Source organism: Coregonus lavaretus, assembly GCF_964263955.1.
Source record: "Coregonus lavaretus genome assembly, chromosome: 14".
Lineage (NCBI taxonomy): Eukaryota > Metazoa > Chordata > Actinopteri > Salmoniformes > Salmonidae > Coregonus > Coregonus lavaretus.
Genome location: NC_140001.1, coordinates 21998782 through 22016194, shown reverse-complemented (window position 1 = coordinate 22016194; position 17413 = coordinate 21998782). Strand labels below are relative to the sequence as shown.

Genomic DNA, 17413 nt, shown 5'->3' with positions numbered 1-17413 from the left:
ATTTCTCTTCCTGGGCTGTGAATGGATCCTAGTTGTACCTCACCCTCCCATCTGTTTCTATTTACTCCCAACAAGAACCACCTTTTTTTAGTTCAGTGTTGCCATTACTACAGACAGTACATACATAAGTGTGTTGTAAAATATTTGAGAATATTGTTTTTATACTCAGAACACACAAATACACGGTAACAAATATATTTCATTTTTCCCACAAAAACAATGTACACAGTGTACATCCCATTCCCAACCAACACAAAGTTGCACATACAGTGGTCTACATACAAAACAGAAGAATTTAATGTATACAGTAAAATAAAAATAAATAAACCTATGCTGCATCCTCTCTTCTGTTGCGGTCTGTCCACAGCACCTCATCCACATCACAAGCAATGTTTTCCCTGGCCATGCAGCGGGGGAAATATCGCCTTGCATGGCGATTCCAGCCATGAAAAGCATCAACTGCTATATCTCCACATGCGTCTTCCATAGCTTGGAGAAGAGGTATACGCATTTGTGGATTTCGGTCATACACTTTCCATCTCCAGGCAGAAAAAAATGCCTCAATAGGATTGAGGAATGGAGAATATGGAGGGAGATAAACAACTAAAAAGCGTGAGTGGGCAGTGAACCAGTTACGAACCAGAGCAGCCCTGTGGAAACTTACGTTGTCCCAAATGACAACGTACCTGAGCTGCTCTGGGCCATCTACCTGATCTGGTGGAATGAGTGTGTTGTGTAGGGTGTCCAGAAATGTGATCAGATGGGCGGTGTTGTAGGGGCCAAGGGTAGCATGGTGATGGATGACGCCGTGGTGGGTAATCGCTGCACACATTGTGATGTTCCCTCCGCGCTGGCCAGGGACTTGAACAATGGTACGCTGGCCGATGATATTCCTTCCCCTTTTTCGTCTTTTTGTGAGGTTGAATCCAACCTCATCAATGAAGATGAACTGGTGCTCCACTGCAGCCACCTCTAGCTCAAGGACTCTCTGAAACACACATGACAATATCAGAAATAGACATGGAGTGGTCACTATTGTGAAGCACAATCATTATGATTACAATACTAAAATATGTATAATTTATACAGTGTTGAGAGTATGCATCAATTGTGGGATTGTATAGGACTCACTTGCACATAGTTATATCGCAATTCTTTGACTCTTTCTGAATTGCGTTCAAATGGCACCCTGTAGACCTGCTTCATCCTGAGATTATTTCTGCGCAAGACACGGTCCAGTGTTGATAAGCTTACCCTATCAATATTTTGAAATATCTCATTGTTTTCTATTATTTTTCTTTGTATTTGCCGTAATGTTATGGCGTTATTTTCTAGGACCATGTTCATGATTTCAGTTTCCTGTTCAGGAGACAGAACACGTTCCCGACCACCTTGTGTTGGTAATCTTTCAGTTCTGCCAAACAAATAGCAAAATGCTGTAAATACAAAGTAGAAATACATTTCCCAAATACTTGAAACATACTTTATTTTTACAGTCCTACAGAACAGTCCACAGGCAATACTGTACTACTGTACTCATTGAGTACTGTATTGATATGCAGTACTGCAATTTTCTAGTGAGAGTAGATTTCTTACCTATTCTCATTTCGGAATGTCCGGATGATGGATGCTACAGTGTACCTGCTCAAATTTGGCTGTACTCTTTGCCCAGCCTCCCTCATTGTTAGACCATGGTTGACCACATAATCAACCAAAGTGTCTCGGATCTCATCAGAGATTACGGTCCTTGGCCTTCCTCGTCCTCGTCCTTGTCCTCCCCGTCCTCCTCCTCTTACTCTCACTCCTCTGGCTCTGCCTCTGTTTCCAATGTTGGCATCCATTGCTCCAAAACAGAAGAGCTCACCTGTTGCCCTTTTATGCTAAAGCTCTGATTGCTAATTGTAAAACTGTGTGACGGGTGTTTGCCCATGTGATGAGTCAGTGTGCATATTTGAATGGCAGTGTGTTCATTGTGAAAACAAGAGATTTTCTGCATGAAAAATGTGTCAAATGCAAAGATTTGTGTGTAGTGTTTTGAAAAAAGTGTGTTGTAGAACTGCAATTTGAGTGTAAAGCAGGAATTGTGCTTGTAGTTTAGCAGAATTGGTTCAGGGGGTTGGTGCATGAGTTACATGTTGTGGTCATTGTGTCTCAAGTACCAGTATTTGTGTGTAAACAATTGAGAAAAACTGTAACCCCCCTATGTCCTGTAAACTCACCCAGAGGGTCTTTAGCACCTTGTCAAAGACAGACGTTGCCCATGCTGATGGGGTGCATGTGTGCTGCTCTATGGAGCACATAGTCCTACACACAGTCCTATCTGTACATGTCCCTAGCACAATGTTTAGGTGAGCAACACACTGAGTTTGGGCCATATCTAACATAATAACGTAATATAAAGCAGACAGTCTTATGGTAGGGCCAGGAAACAGACACATGCACAAGACATCGAGCCTCACTGTCAGCTTCACTCTCCCTCTCACTCACTTTTTCCAGAAAGTCCATCTAAACATACTCTGATATAATTTCTCCATTAAGGCCCAGGGAATAAGGAGAGGTGGGACTGCTGTAGATGTTACACCACGCCAGCCTATGAAAGCTTTGCTTTGTGTTGAGGAAAGATTGGACAGAGTGTTAAGTTGAACCTGAAACCATGGCCGGGCCCTAATTACCACATTCCTACTCCTTCAACCATTAGCTCACTGTCTCTGGGGACTCCAAATCTGATTTAAGGAATTACATGGAAAAAGTGAGTTATAATCAAATATAATGCTTTAAGACAGCAGGGAGTCTCACACAACACAATAATCCCCTTTGCTGGGCGGCTGAGCCGTTGTTATGCTCTAGCTAGTTAATCTGATGTCTTCTTTAGATGTTTATTGGTTTCTCAGCACCAGTGGAGAGAGCATTGTTATTTGATTTCACAAAACAAAAAGCAAATAGGTGGTTCATTCTTCCAAATTCAAAAGAGATTGCTATTTTTGGAGCGCATTGAGCCAGCTCTAATGGTCTTGTTAAGCTTATGGATGAAGGGGAAGCCAACTGGAGTCACGGAAAGCAGGCTGGAGAGAGCAGCTCATTTCCAAAGCATCCAAAGGGTTCCATACCCCTGTCATGATGATTACAGTAACATGCATTTTCCTAACAGGTTGTTCTGGGTTATGGGGTAAACAAACACTAGTGTGACCATCACCCAGACTCACTAATACAATCAAGTCAATTGTTTTCTATTTAACCTTTAATTTACCCGGTTGTCCCATTGATAAAACAACCTATTTTTCAAAGGAGACCTGGAATTGTGTTTCTTCAAATTAATTTTTCTTTAGAAATATAAGATGAGGCCTTCTTTGCCATTATATTGTGACAAGAGAAAAATGCCAAAGGATATCAAAATGTCACATGCCTACACTCTTAGAAAAAAAAGGTTATATCTAGAACCAAAAAGGGTTCTTCGGCTGTCCCCATAGGAGAAGTCCACAAAGAACCCCTTTTGGTTCCAGGTAGAACCCCTTTCGGTTCCAGGTAGAACCCCTTTCGGTTCCAGGTAGAACCCCTTTCGGTTCCAGGTAGAACCCCTTTCGGTTCCAGGTAGAACCCTTTTGGGTTCCATGTAGAACCCTTTCCACAGAGGGTTTTATATGGAACCCAAAATAATTATACCTGGAACCAACCTACTGGGCACAACTTGTTTCCACGTCATTCCAATTAAATTACATTGAATCAACGTGGAATAGATGTTGAAATGATGTTTGTGCCCAGTGGGAAAAGGGTTCTACCTGGAACCAAAAGGGTTCGGCTATGGGGACAGCCACAGAATCCTTTTGGAACCCTTTTTCTAAGAGTGTACCTCACAATAGAGGTTTGGGAAGTAGCCTAGAGCTGTAACCGTGAAATTACAACCTTGTTTTCTTTTTTCAGAACAGGGATCAGCAGGGTCAAGCCTTAAACCAGAGCAACAAAGTGTACCTCTACTGTGCCTTCCTCGACTACAGGTTGGTTTACATATTCACACTAAGATATGGCTAGAACTATGTTAATGAAATTGTGACGTAACTGTACTGTATGCGGATATTAGGGAATTAGGAATCCCAAGGAGAAGATTGCTTTTCCATAGGCTAAATGTATAAGGAGCTTTAGTATAATGTGTCCTATAAATTAGGAAAACATATAGTCTAGTCTTGAGTATGAATCATAATCATATACATTACATCCATGATACATATAATCAATAGATTTGGCACAGTATGTCTTGAGTGAGGGAGTGCAGCAACCTTCTGTAAAAACACTGACATTTGATTTAAAAATGATAAATCATTGTGAATTGTTAGTGTTTTATTTGGACTCATATTGCTTACTCTCCCCTTCCCCTTGTGCTTCATGAAACAAATTGAAATACTTAACAGCCCTCTTTAAAAATGAAATTCAGCAAAACATATGTGTTAATTGGCCTCCCACATAACCTTTATACTTAGAATATAATCAGGTTTAGGTAGTGTTGATTGTAGATTTATCATTGCTATTATGATGACAGACATGTTTGTGTGTCTACTTGCATCTCTGTCCTAGCTTATTGACTGGCTGTCCCTTGTGTCACAGTCCTCTACCTGACTGGCTGTCTCTTGTGTCTCCGTCCTCTACCTGACTGGCTGTCTCTTGTGTCTCCGTCCTCTACCTGACTGGTTGTCTCTTGTGTCTTAGTCCTCTACCTGACTGGCTGTCTCTTGTGTCTCCGTCCTCTACCTGACTGGCTGTCTCTTGTGTCTCAGTCCTCTACCTGACTGGCTGTCTCTTGTGTCTCAGTCCTCTACCTGACTGGCTGTCTCTTGTGTCTCAGTCCTCTACCTGACTGGCTGTCTCTTGTGTCTCCGTCCTCTACCTGACTGGCTGTCTCTTGTGTCTTAGTCCTCTACCTGACTGGCTGTCTCTTGTGTCTCCGTCCTCTACCTGACTGGCTGTCTCTTGTGTCTCAGTCCTCTACCTGACTGGCTGTCTCTTGTGTCTCAGTCCTCTACCTGACTGGCTGTCTCTTGTGTCTCCATCCTCTACCTGACTGGCTGTCTCTTGTGTCTCCGTCCTCTACCTGACTGGCTGTCTCTTGTGTCTCAGTCCTCTACCTGACTGGCTGTCTCTTGTGTCTCAGTCCTCTACCTGACTGGCTGTCTCTTGTGTCTCCGTCCTCTACCTGACTGGCTGTCTCTTGTGTCTTAGTCCTCTACCTGACTGGCTGTCTCTTGTGTCTCCGTCCTCTACCTGACTGGCTGTCTCTTGTGTCTCAGTCCTCTACCTGACTGGCTGTCTCTTGTGTCTCAGTCCTCTACCTGACTGGCTGTCTCTTGTGTCTCCATCCTCTACCTGACTGGCTGTCTCTTGTGTCTCCGTCCTCTACCTGACTGGCTGTCTCTTGTGTCTCAGTCCTCTACCTGACTGGCTGTCTCTTGTGTCTCAGTCCTCTACCTGACTGGCTGTCTCTTGTGTCTCCGTCCTCTACCTGACTGGCTGTCTCTTGTGTCTTAGTCCTCTACCTGACTGGCTGTCTCGTGTCTCCGTCCTCTACCTGACTGGCTGTCTCTTGTGTCTCAGTCCTCTACCTGACTGGCTGTCTCTTGTGTCTCCGTCCTCTACCTGACTGGCTGTCTCTTGTGTCACAGTCCTCTACCTGACTGGCTGTCTCGTGTCTCCGTCCTCTACCTGACTGGCTGTCTCTTGTGTCTCCGTCCTCTACCTGACTGGTTGTCTCTTGTGTCTCCGTCCTCTACCTGACTGGCTGTCTCTTGTGTCTTAGTCCTCTACCTGACTGGCTGTCTCTTGTGTCTCCGTCCTCTACCTGACTGGCTGTCTCTTGTGTCTCAGTCCTCTACCTGACTGGCTGTCTCTTGTGTCTCAGTCCTCTACCTGACTGGCTGTCTCTTGTGTCTCAGTCCTCTACCTGACTGGCTGTCTCTTGTGTCTCCGTCCTCTACCTGACTGGCTGTCTCTTGTGTCTTAGTCCTCTACCTGACTGGCTGTCTCTTGTGTCTCCGTCCTCTACCTGACTGGCTGTCTCTTGTGTCTCAGTCCTCTACCTGACTGGCTGTCTCTTGTGTCTCAGTCCTCTACCTGACTGGCTGTCTCTTGTGTCTCCATCCTCTACCTGACTGGCTGTCTCTTGTGTCTCCGTCCTCTACCTGACTGGCTGTCTCTTGTGTCTCAGTCCTCTACCTGACTGGCTGTCTCTTGTGTCTCAGTCCTCTACCTGACTGGCTGTCTCTTGTGTCTCCGTCCTCTACCTGACTGGCTGTCTCTTGTGTCTTAGTCCTCTACCTGACTGGCTGTCTCGTGTCTCCGTCCTCTACCTGACTGGCTGTCTCTTGTGTCTCAGTCCTCTACCTGACTGGCTGTCTCTTGTGTCTCCGTCCTCTACCTGACTGGCTGTCTCTTGTGTCACAGTCCTCTACCTGACTGGCTGTCTCGTGTCTCCGTCCTCTACCTGACTGGCTGTCTCTTGTGTCTCCGTCCTCTACCTGACTGGTTGTCTCTTGTGTCTCCGTCCTCTACCTGACTGGCTGTCTCTTGTGTCTTAGTCCTCTACCTGACTGGCTGTCTCTTGTGTCTCCGTCCTCTACCTGACTGGCTGTCTCTTGTGTCTCAGTCCTCTACCTGACTGGCTGTCTCTTGTGTCTCAGTCCTCTACCTGACTGGCTGTCTCTTGTGTCTCAGTCCTCTACCTGACTGGCTGTCTCTTGTGTCTCCGTCCTCTACCTGACTGGCTGTCTCTTGTGTCTTAGTCCTCTACCTGACTGGCTGTCTCTTGTGTCTCCGTCCTCTACCTGACTGGCTGTCTCTTGTGTCTCAGTCCTCTACCTGACTGGCTGTCTCTTGTGTCTCAGTCCTCTACCTGACTGGCTGTCTCTTGTGTCTCCATCCTCTACCTGACTGGCTGTCTCTTGTGTCTCCGTCCTCTACCTGACTGGCTGTCTCTTGTGTCTCAGTCCTCTACCTGACTGGCTGTCTCTTGTGTCTCAGTCCTCTACCTGACTGGCTGTCTCTTGTGTCTCCGTCCTCTACCTGACTGGCTGTCTCTTGTGTCTCCGTCCTCTACCTGACTGGCTGTCTCTTGTGTCTTAGTCCTCTACCTGACTGGCTGTCTCTTGTGTCTCCGTCCTCTACCTGACTGGCTGTCTCTTGTGTCTCAGTCCTCTACCTGACTGGCTGTCTCTTGTGTCTCAGTCCTCTACCTGACTGGCTGTCTCTTGTGTCTCCATCCTCTACCTGACTGGCTGTCTCTTGTGTCTCCGTCCTCTACCTGACTGGCTGTCTCTTGTGTCTCAGTCCTCTACCTGACTGGCTGTCTCTTGTGTCTCAGTCCTCTACCTGACTGGCTGTCTCTTGTGTCTCCGTCCTCTACCTGACTGGCTGTCTCTTGTGTCTTAGTCCTCTACCTGACTGGCTGTCTCGTGTCTCCGTCCTCTACCTGACTGGCTGTCTCTTGTGTCTCAGTCCTCTACCTGACTGGCTGTCTCTTGTGTCTCCGTCCTCTACCTGACTGGCTGTCTCTTGTGTCACAGTCCTCTACCTGACTGGCTGTCTCGTGTCTCCGTCCTCTACCTGACTGGCTGTCTCTTGTGTCTCCGTCCTCTACCTGACTGGTTGTCTCTTGTGTCTCCGTCCTCTACCTGACTGGCTGTCTCTTGTGTCTTAGTCCTCTACCTGACTGGCTGTCTCTTGTGTCTCCGTCCTCTACCTGACTGGCTGTCTCTTGTGTCTCAGTCCTCTACCTGACTGGCTGTCTCTTGTGTCTCAGTCCTCTACCTGACTGGCTGTCTCTTGTGTCTCAGTCCTCTACCTGACTGGCTGTCTCTTGTGTCTCCGTCCTCTACCTGACTGGCTGTCTCTTGTGTCTTAGTCCTCTACCTGACTGGCTGTCTCTTGTGTCTCCGTCCTCTACCTGACTGGCTGTCTCTTGTGTCTCAGTCCTCTACCTGACTGGCTGTCTCTTGTGTCTCAGTCCTCTACCTGACTGGCTGTCTCTTGTGTCTCCATCCTCTACCTGACTGGCTGTCTCTTGTGTCTCCGTCCTCTACCTGACTGGCTGTCTCTTGTGTCTCAGTCCTCTACCTGACTGGCTGTCTCTTGTGTCTCAGTCCTCTACCTGACTGGCTGTCTCTTGTGTCTCCGTCCTCTACCTGACTGGCTGTCTCTTGTGTCTTAGTCCTCTACCTGACTGGCTGTCTCGTGTCTCCGTCCTCTACCTGACTGGCTGTCTCTTGTGTCTCAGTCCTCTACCTGACTGGCTGTCTCTTGTGTCTCCGTCCTCTACCTGACTGGCTGTCTCTTGTGTCACAGTCCTCTACCTGACTGGCTGTCTCGTGTCTCCGTCCTCTACCTGACTGGCTGTCTCTTGTGTCTCCGTCCTCTACCTGACTGGTTGTCTCTTGTGTCTCCGTCCTCTACCTGACTGGCTGTCTCTTGTGTCTTAGTCCTCTACCTGACTGGCTGTCTCTTGTGTCTCCGTCCTCTACCTGACTGGCTGTCTCTTGTGTCTCAGTCCTCTACCTGACTGGCTGTCTCTTGTGTCTCAGTCCTCTACCTGACTGGCTGTCTCTTGTGTCTCCGTCCTCTACCTGACTGGCTGTCTCTTGTGTCTCAGTCCTCTACCTGACTGGCTGTCTCTTGTGTCTCAGTCCTCTACCTGACTGGCTGTCTCTTGTGTCTCCATCCTCTACCTGACTGGCTGTCTCATCTGTCTGTCTGTCTGTCTGTCCTCCGTCAGTTCAAAGGAGGGTGTTTGGTCCAATGAGGGCTGTGTGCGGTCCGGAGGGAACATGTCCTACTCGGTGTGTCTGTGTAATCATCTCACCAACTTCGCCATCCTCATGCAGGTGGTGCCCATGGAGGTAAGATCTCCTCTCCTCCATAACATGTCCCATGCAGACGCTCGCTGTGTGCGTGTCCCTCTTTGTTCTTGTTTATCCTTCAGTGCACCACAGTATGTGATTTATGTGTATTTGGACAGGGGTGCGTAAACCATGCGTGGGATCATTTCCACACAGTGTGAAATGTATCGATATGAGCGTTTGCTTGAGAGATTGCATACATTTACGCACAGCCATGACCATGCATACGCAGAGCCAAGTGGTGGAATAAGGGAACTGCTTGTCAAGCTTAGAATGGGGAAAATATATGTTGGAAATGTGTGAAGATGTCATTGTATTTTCATTGTGAATTCATGCAACATATCTTGACAGGCTATATCATACATAGTAATTTGACCACATCAGTGCATTTGTAACAATAATATCCCATATAAAGAACAGTCATTTGTTCAATTAGAGGCACGTGTGTAAGTGAAACCATTGTTGAAATACTGTAAAAGACTGAGATAATGGGGAGAGATAATGAGAAATTGAGTGAGAGATGGCTGATCTTGCTCTGTTGGAAAATTTGGCACATGCTGCATTTCGCAGAGAGCGGGTTTTTAGAGACAGGTGAGACTTTTTTTTTGCAGAAAGTACAGATTGGCTCATCAGATGTGGTTTCCCAAAAACAATCTTAGAGGATTTTTGCGAGGATTTTAAGACCTACTTTAGAAAGGCAAACGCATGCCATTCCTACGTGCTATCCACCCTCTGGTTTTTGACAACTGGCACTTTTCAGCGGGAGCTTGCCCGTCGGCATCTCACAGCCCACGATGAGCCAATGTTTTGGATGCAATCATCAGCTAAATGAACAGTATCATGCAATTTCCATACACCATCGCACAACAGGTTTAAGTCAAGGGGGATTTCTTTGCTGTCAATGAATTCCCAAATATGAACGGAGCAATAGACTGCACCCACAACGCCATAAAAGCACCATCCCAAAACGAGTTCAACTATGTGAACAGAAAAGATTTCCACTCTTAATGTGAAGGGTAAAAGACGCTGCTGAATGTGGTGGCAGGGTGGCCAGGTGGAACACACGACTCGTTCGTTCTGCAGAACAGCAATGTTGGCTTAGAGCTGTTGAGGATTGATGGCTTATTGGTGTGTTGCCTACTCATTTGAATAATATTTGCCATTGCTAAGTCAACTTAAATTGTCACAATGGTCCCCTCTTCCCGAGTAGCATAGCGGTCTAAGGCACTGCATCTCAGTGCTTGAGGCGTCATTACAGACCCCCTGGTTCGATTCCAGGCTATATCACAACCGGCCGTGATTGGGAGTCCCATAGGGCGGCGCACAATTGGCCAAGCGTCGTCCGGGTTGTAAATAACAATGTGTTCTTAACTGACTTGCCTAGTTAAATAAAGGTTATATAAATTATTTTTACTGGTCAAAGCACAACTGAGTGAGCAAAATAAAACCTTCGGGTTGTATTCAATCTGACACTAGCCTCTATATCAGTCTTGAAAAAAATCTTAGCTTTTTGTGGTTGGGCGGTTGTATTACATGGTACGGGGTTGTATATTCCCCACGGGCTTTAAAGGGATGATTTCGACCATATGTAGTCAATTATGGGCGTTTCGAAATGCAAATAGCCAAGGTCGTGCACGAGCACTGAGAACAATCAGTATTTATCAATGGTTATCTACTACCAGTGTGTGTGTGATTGACGCTCATATGGGATTGTTTAATAAATCACACTTTTTCTATGCGTACGAACGTTCCAAATTCTATTCATAAATATTGATAAATGAGGCCCCAGGAATATTCACCCTGTGAGTGTGGTGACCGACCGTCCATCTTGAATGGATTCCCAAAATAGAAAAGGAAGACCGTCCTTTCTGCTCAGTTACTCAGTAATGGAGGCCTATTGCAGCAGCCGTCTCCTTGACGCTGTACTTTCCTCCAGTCACTATCTAATTAGTGGGCAGCAGCCTTATCCCTCAGCTGGATGGGAACATCCCACTCGTCAATATTCTGGAACACTGTGACTGCTCCACTGTCCTAATGACAAGGCACACGCTAAAGTTAATGGAGAATCAAACCTCAATGTCTGTAAATAACATCTGCTAAGTAAAACACCAACAAGCCTTATGCCACACACATACAGTAGCAGTCAAACGTTTGGACACACCTACTCATTCAAGGGTTTTTCTTTATTTTTACTATTTTCTACATTGTAGAATAATAGTGAAGATATAAAAGCTATGAAATAATGCACATGGAATTATGTAGTAACCAAAAAAGTGTTAAACAAATCAAAATATATTTGAGATTCTTCAAAGTAGCTACCCTTTGCCTTCATGACAGCTTTGCACACTTGGCATTCTCTCAACCAGCTTCATGAGGTAGTCACCTGGAATGCTTTTCCAACAGTCTTGAAGGACTTCCCACATATGCTGAGCACTTGTTGGCTGCTTTTCCTTCACTCTGCGGTCCAACTCATCCCAAACAATCATCCCAAACAATCTCAATTGGGTTGAGGTCGGGTGATTGTGGAGGCCAGGTCATCTGATGCAGCACTCCATCACTCTCCTTCTTGGTCAAATAGCCCTTACACAGCCTGGAGGTGTGTTTTGGGTCATTGTCCTGTTGAAAAACAAATGATAGTCCCACTAAGCGCAAACCAGATGGGATGGCATATCGCTGCAGAATGCTGTGGTAGCCATGCTGGTTATGTGTGCCTTGAATTCTAAATAAAAAACAGACTGTGTCACCAGCAAAGCACCCCCACACCATCACACCTCCTTCTCCATCCTTCACGGTGGGAACCACACATGCGGAGATCATCCGTTCACCTACTCTGCGTCTCACAAAGACACGGTGGTTGGAACTAAAAATCTCAAATTTGGACTCATCAGACCAAAGGACAGATTTCCACCGGTCTAATGTACATTGCTCGTGTTTCTTGGCCCAAGCAAGTCTCTTCTTATTGGTGTCCTTTAGTAGTGTTTTCTTTGCAGCAATTCGACCATGTAGGCCTGATTTCACGCAGTCTCCTCTGAACAGTTGATGTTGAGATGTCTGTTACTTCATTTATTTATTTGGGCTGCAATCTGAGGTGCAGTTAATTGCCAATTTCTGAGGCTGGTAACTCTAATGAACTTATCCTCTGCAGCAGAGGTAACTCTGGCTCTTCCTTTCCTGTGGCAGTCCTCATGAGAGCCAGTTTCATCATAGCGCTTGATGGTTTTTGCGACTGCACTTGAAGAAACTTCCAGTTCTTGAAATTTTCCGTATTGACTGACCTTCATGTCAAGTAATGATGGACTGTAATTTCTCTTTGCTTATTTGAGCTGTTTTTGCCATAATATGGACTTGGTCTTTTACCAAATAGGGCTATCTTCTGTATACCACCCCTACCTTGTCACAACACAACTGATTGGCTGAAACACATTAAGAAGGAAAGAAATTCCACAAATTAACTTTTAAGAAGGCACACCTGTTAATTGAAATGCATTCCAGGTGACTACCTCATGAAGCTGGTTGAGAGAATGCCAAGAGTGTGCAAAGCTGTCATCAAGGCAAAGGATGGCTACTATATTTTGATTTGTTTAACACCTTTTTGGTTACTACATGATTCCATATGTGTTATTTCATAGTTTGATGTATTCACTATTATTCTACAATGTAGAAAATTGTTTTTTAAAATAAAGCAAAACCCTTGAATGAGTAGGTGTGTTCAAACTTTTGACTGGTACTGTACAAACAGTACTGTGAACAAGTATTTGCCCCCTTTCTAATTTTCTCTACTTTTGCATGTGTTTTTATACTGAATGTTATCAAATCTTCAACCAAAACCTAATATTAGGTCAAGGGAACCTGAGTGAACAAATAACAACAATTACATACTTATTTTATTTATTTAATTAACAAAGTTATGCAACACCCAATGCCCCTGTGTGAAAAAGGTATTACCCCCTTACACTCAATAACTGGTTCTGCCACTTTTAGCTGCAATGACTCCAACCAAACGCTTCCTGTAGTTGTTGATCAGTCTCTCACGTCACTGTGGAGGAATTTTGGCCCACTCTTCCATGCAGATCTGCTGACTTGATTGTGTGTTTTGGATCATTGTCTTGCTGCATGACCCAACTGAGCTTCAGCTTCAGCTCACAGACGGATGGCCTGACATCCTGTAGAATTCTCTGATACAGAGCAGAATTCATGGTTCCTTCTATTAAGGCAAGTCATCTAGGTCCTGAGGCAGCATTCATGGGTCCCATTATGCTTGGCGAAAACCAAACACTGCATTCCACAGTAAGAACCTCTTACCAACGGTCAAGCATGGTGATAGTAGTGTGATGGTTTGGGGATGCTTTGCTGCCTCAGGACCTTAATAGAAGTAACCATGAATTCTGCTCTGTATCAGAGAATTCTACAGGAGAATGTCAGGCCATCCATCTGCGAGCTGAAGCGGATCGCAGCTGGGCCATGCAGCAAGACAATGATCCAAAACAGACAATCAAGTCTACATGAAAATGGTTAAAAAGCAACAAATTTGAAGTTTTGGAATGGCCTAGTCAAAGTCCAGACCGAATCCCAATTGAGATGTTGTGGCAGGACTTGAAACAAGCAGTTCATGCTTGAAAACCCACAAATGTCACTGAGTTAAAGCAGTTCTGCATGCAAGAGTGGGCCAAAATTACTCTACAGTGATGTGACAGACTGATCAACAACTACAGGAAGCATTTGGTTGCAGTCATTGCAGCTAAAGGTGGCTCAACCAGTTATTGAGTGGAAGGGGGCAATTACTTTAACACACAGGGGAATTGGGTGTTGCATAACTTTGTTAATTAATTAAATAAATGAAATAAGTATACATTTAGTTGTTTATTTGTAAACTCAGGTTCCCTTTATCTAATTAGGTTTTGGTTGAAGATATGATAACATTCAGTATCGAAAATATGCAAAAATAGAAACATTCTGAAAGGGGGCAAATAGTTTTTTCATGGCACTGTACACACACACACACAGAGAGAGAGATGGGGAATCATTCTTGACATACAAGGCCAGGGAATACGTGCAGCAGCATAGTTTGAGTGTGGACCTCATTCAGAAACGAGGTCAGGGGAATGCTCTTTCTTTACTTTGCTGGGAGTTGTCTCAAGCCATAGCAGCTTTACAATGGGCACAGAGGTCCTCCAGAGAGAACACTAGTATTGAGGGTCCCTGCTCCCTGTTAAAGCCCAGGACATCATACCACACCACTCTGCTGGCACTTGCTCTGGCACTGGCCAGGCATGTTGGACAGGACTCTAAGCACTGAGGAGGTCACACATATTGGAGTCACTTCCTGCCATGGAGGCTAGCCATGCAATAAAAGCAACAAAATGACCTCCAAAATAGTGGCATGGTCAGGAGTATGGGCAAGATCTTCTGAGTGTCTGAAATTCTGAAGTTTAACAATGTCACTTACTTTAAAAACATCCCACAGAGGGCAGTGTTGGTTCATAGTTCAGCTCAGCTCACTGCGTCCCTATAAAATCAATACTTTAGTTTTAATGTTCTTTCTCTAGTAATGTGTTCAAAGCGAAATATTCTGGTCTGTATCCTTTTGAAATGAATCAGCCCTAACATTAATCTAAACATCAAACTTGTGTCTGGAATGTTTTACTGAATCGTGATGTGATTCTCACCTTTGCACAGCTTACCAAGGCCCACCAGGTGGCACTATCAACCATCAGTTACATTGGCTGCTCCATCTCCATCTTCTGTCTGACCATCACACTGGTGACATTTGCAATCCTGTCGTTAGTATCCCTCCATCTTTATTGTTCACGTACTCAATCAAAATAAACATATCAAAGCTCCTCACGTGTTGTGTGCCACACATGCTCTTTATGAGTGGTATTCACCCCATTATGATTAAATGTTAAATCAAACGTATTTGATACATTTCTTGTAATATTACATATTTTCATTTGTGTGGCCTTGCAGGTCAGTGAGCACTATCCGTAACCAACGCTACCACATCCATGCCAACCTGTCCTTTGCCATTCTGGTTGCCCAGATCCTGCTGCTCATCAGCTTCCGCTTTGACCCAGGCACGGTAAGCACCTCGTAATCACAGCCAGAGAATCTCACTGGCTAGAACCAGGAAGGGATTTTGCACCTACTGTATGATGATGAAGAGGAAGCAAAGCATGATGATAATGAGACACCCTGTGCCCCAATGATAATTTTTGACCTTTGACCCCTTTCCTCTACCAGCTGCCCTGTAAGGTGATGGCTGTGCTGCTCCACTTCTTCTTCCTGAGTGTGTTTGCCTGGATGCTGGTGGAGGGGCTGCACCTCTACAGCATGGTCATCAAGGTTTTCGGCTCTGAGGGCAGCAAGCATTTCTACTACTACGGGATTGGCTGGGGTACGTCTTGTAACTGTATTAATTGTCCTTTTTAGGCACAAATGTCTTACTGACAATGATGTGGTTCCCATTCGGATCAAACTGGATCAATCTGTGTTTCCACTTACACCTGTAGCTACATGCAACAATCTGCTGTGTAGGATTGAAAAATTCTGGTAACTTTCCTACAATTGTCAAGTTCTCCAGAAATCCCGGTTGGATGGTTCCAGGGTTACCTGCTCATCCCCTCCTATCTCCAGGAGTCTTCCAACCGGGATTTCTGGAAGACCAGGGAATTTCTGGAAAGTTACTGGAATTTTGCAACCCTACTGCTCTGCATTAAAATATTGATAATTAACAATGTTTCGCACAATTAAAAGGTTTTAGCAGACCTCTAGTTTGGCCTTGAGACTGCCCTGGTCTCTGTGGGCCAGAGTGGACAGACAGACAGGATAATGTGTGTGTGTGTGTGTGTGTGTGTGTGTTTAGCTGTCTGGGAACACTGGGCCTCCACATGCTGGAGTGATTAATGTTAATAAGATCCCATTTTTATAATTTTCTATGTTGTTGGCCGAAGTAATGCAGCGATTTGTGGCCAGCTACAAATGAAGTAGCATAGACGTGTCCAGCAATTTACAGCTCCTGTTATTAGCAGGCTTCTGATCCTTTATTATTCATTTCCTCTTTTGGCGTAACAGTTTAATTGTTCTGCGCTGGGGAAGTCTGGAAATCTCTGTGGACTCACTAAGTCATTACAACATTAAACAAAGAAGCATTACGAATAATATAATCATGTTGGTGGATATGAGCAATGACAAAATATCCCAGAAATCCCTCATTAAAAAAACATCTGGTGTCCTCTACTCTCGGTCTGTCTAACTTTCGTCTAATACTCCTTGCAAAACCTGATTTGGATAGCATTAGACTGAAGTCAATATAAGGAGCACATACTAGACAATGTAATGTTACAGATGTCATGATATCTCTACAGTGAGGGAAGAAATTATTTAATCCCCTGGTGATTTTGTACGTTTGCCTACTGACAAAGACATGATCAGTCTATAATTTTAATGGTAGGTTTATTTGAACAGTGAGAGACAGAATAACAACAACAAAATCCTGAAAAACGCATGTCAAAACTGTTATAAATTGATTTGTATTTTAATGAGGGAAATAAGTATTTGACCCCTCTGCAAAACATGACTTAGTACTTGGTGGCAAAACCCTTGTTGGCAATCACAGAGGTCAGACGTTTTCTTGTAGTTGGCCACCAGGTTTGCACACATCTCAGGAGGGAATTTGTTCCACTCCGCTTTGCAGATCTTCTCCAAGTCATTAAGGTTGAGGCTGACGTTTGGCAACTCTAAAATTCAGCTTCCTCCACATATTTTCTATGGGATTAAGGTCTGGAGACTGGCTAGGCCACTCCTGGACCTTAATGTGCTTCTTCTTGAGCCACTCCATTGTTGCCTTGGCCGTGTGTTTTGGGTCATTGTCATGCTGGAATACCCATCCACGACCCATTTTCAATGCCCTGGCTGAGGGAAGGAGGTTCTCACCCAAGATTTGACGGTACATAGCCACGTCCATCGTCCCTTTGATGCGGTGAAGTTGTCCTGTCCCCTTAGCAGAAAAACACCCCCAAAGCATAATGTTTCCACCTCCATGTTTGACAGTGGGGATGGTGTTCTTGGGGTCATAGGCAGCATTCCTCCTCCTCCAAACAGGGCGAGTTGGGTTGATGCCAAAGAGCTTAATTTCGGTCTCATCTGACCACAACACTTTCACCAAGTTCTCCTCTGAATCATTCAAACTTCAGACGGGCCTGTATATGTGCTTTCTTGAGCAGGGGGACCTTGCGGGCGCTGCAGGATTTCAGTCCTTCACGGCGTAGTGTGTTACCAATTGTTTTCTTGGTGACTATGGTCCCAGCTGCCTTGAGATCATTGACAAGATCCTCCCGTATAGTTCTGGGTTGATTCCTCACCATTCTCATGATCATTGCAACTCCACGAGGTGAGATCTTGCATGGAGCCCTAGGCCGAGGGAGATTGACAGTTATTTTGTATTTCTTCCATTTGTGAATAATCGCACCAACTGTTGTCACCTTCTCACCAAGCTGCTTGGCGATGGTCTTGTAGCCCATTCCAGTCTTGTGTAGGTCTAC

The 17413-nt window shown here is 45.1% G+C and overlaps 1 protein-coding gene across 1 annotated transcript in view; it reads left to right on the top strand.

Annotated features, from left to right (window-relative positions):
- Positions 1-17413, top strand: part of LOC311141323 (adhesion G-protein coupled receptor D1-like) — a gene marked incomplete at both ends in the record, with an annotated part of 57257 nt that overhangs the window by 35704 nt on the left and 4140 nt on the right. Inside the window, 5 exons of the mRNA XM_084176619.1 lie at positions 3919-3992; positions 8750-8873; positions 14550-14653; positions 14841-14952; positions 15114-15267. Coding sequence (XP_084032745.1) covers positions 3919-3992; positions 8750-8873; positions 14550-14653; positions 14841-14952; positions 15114-15267 — 568 coding nt within the window. The remainder of the gene's footprint in view (positions 1-3918; positions 3993-8749; positions 8874-14549; positions 14654-14840; positions 14953-15113; positions 15268-17413) is intronic.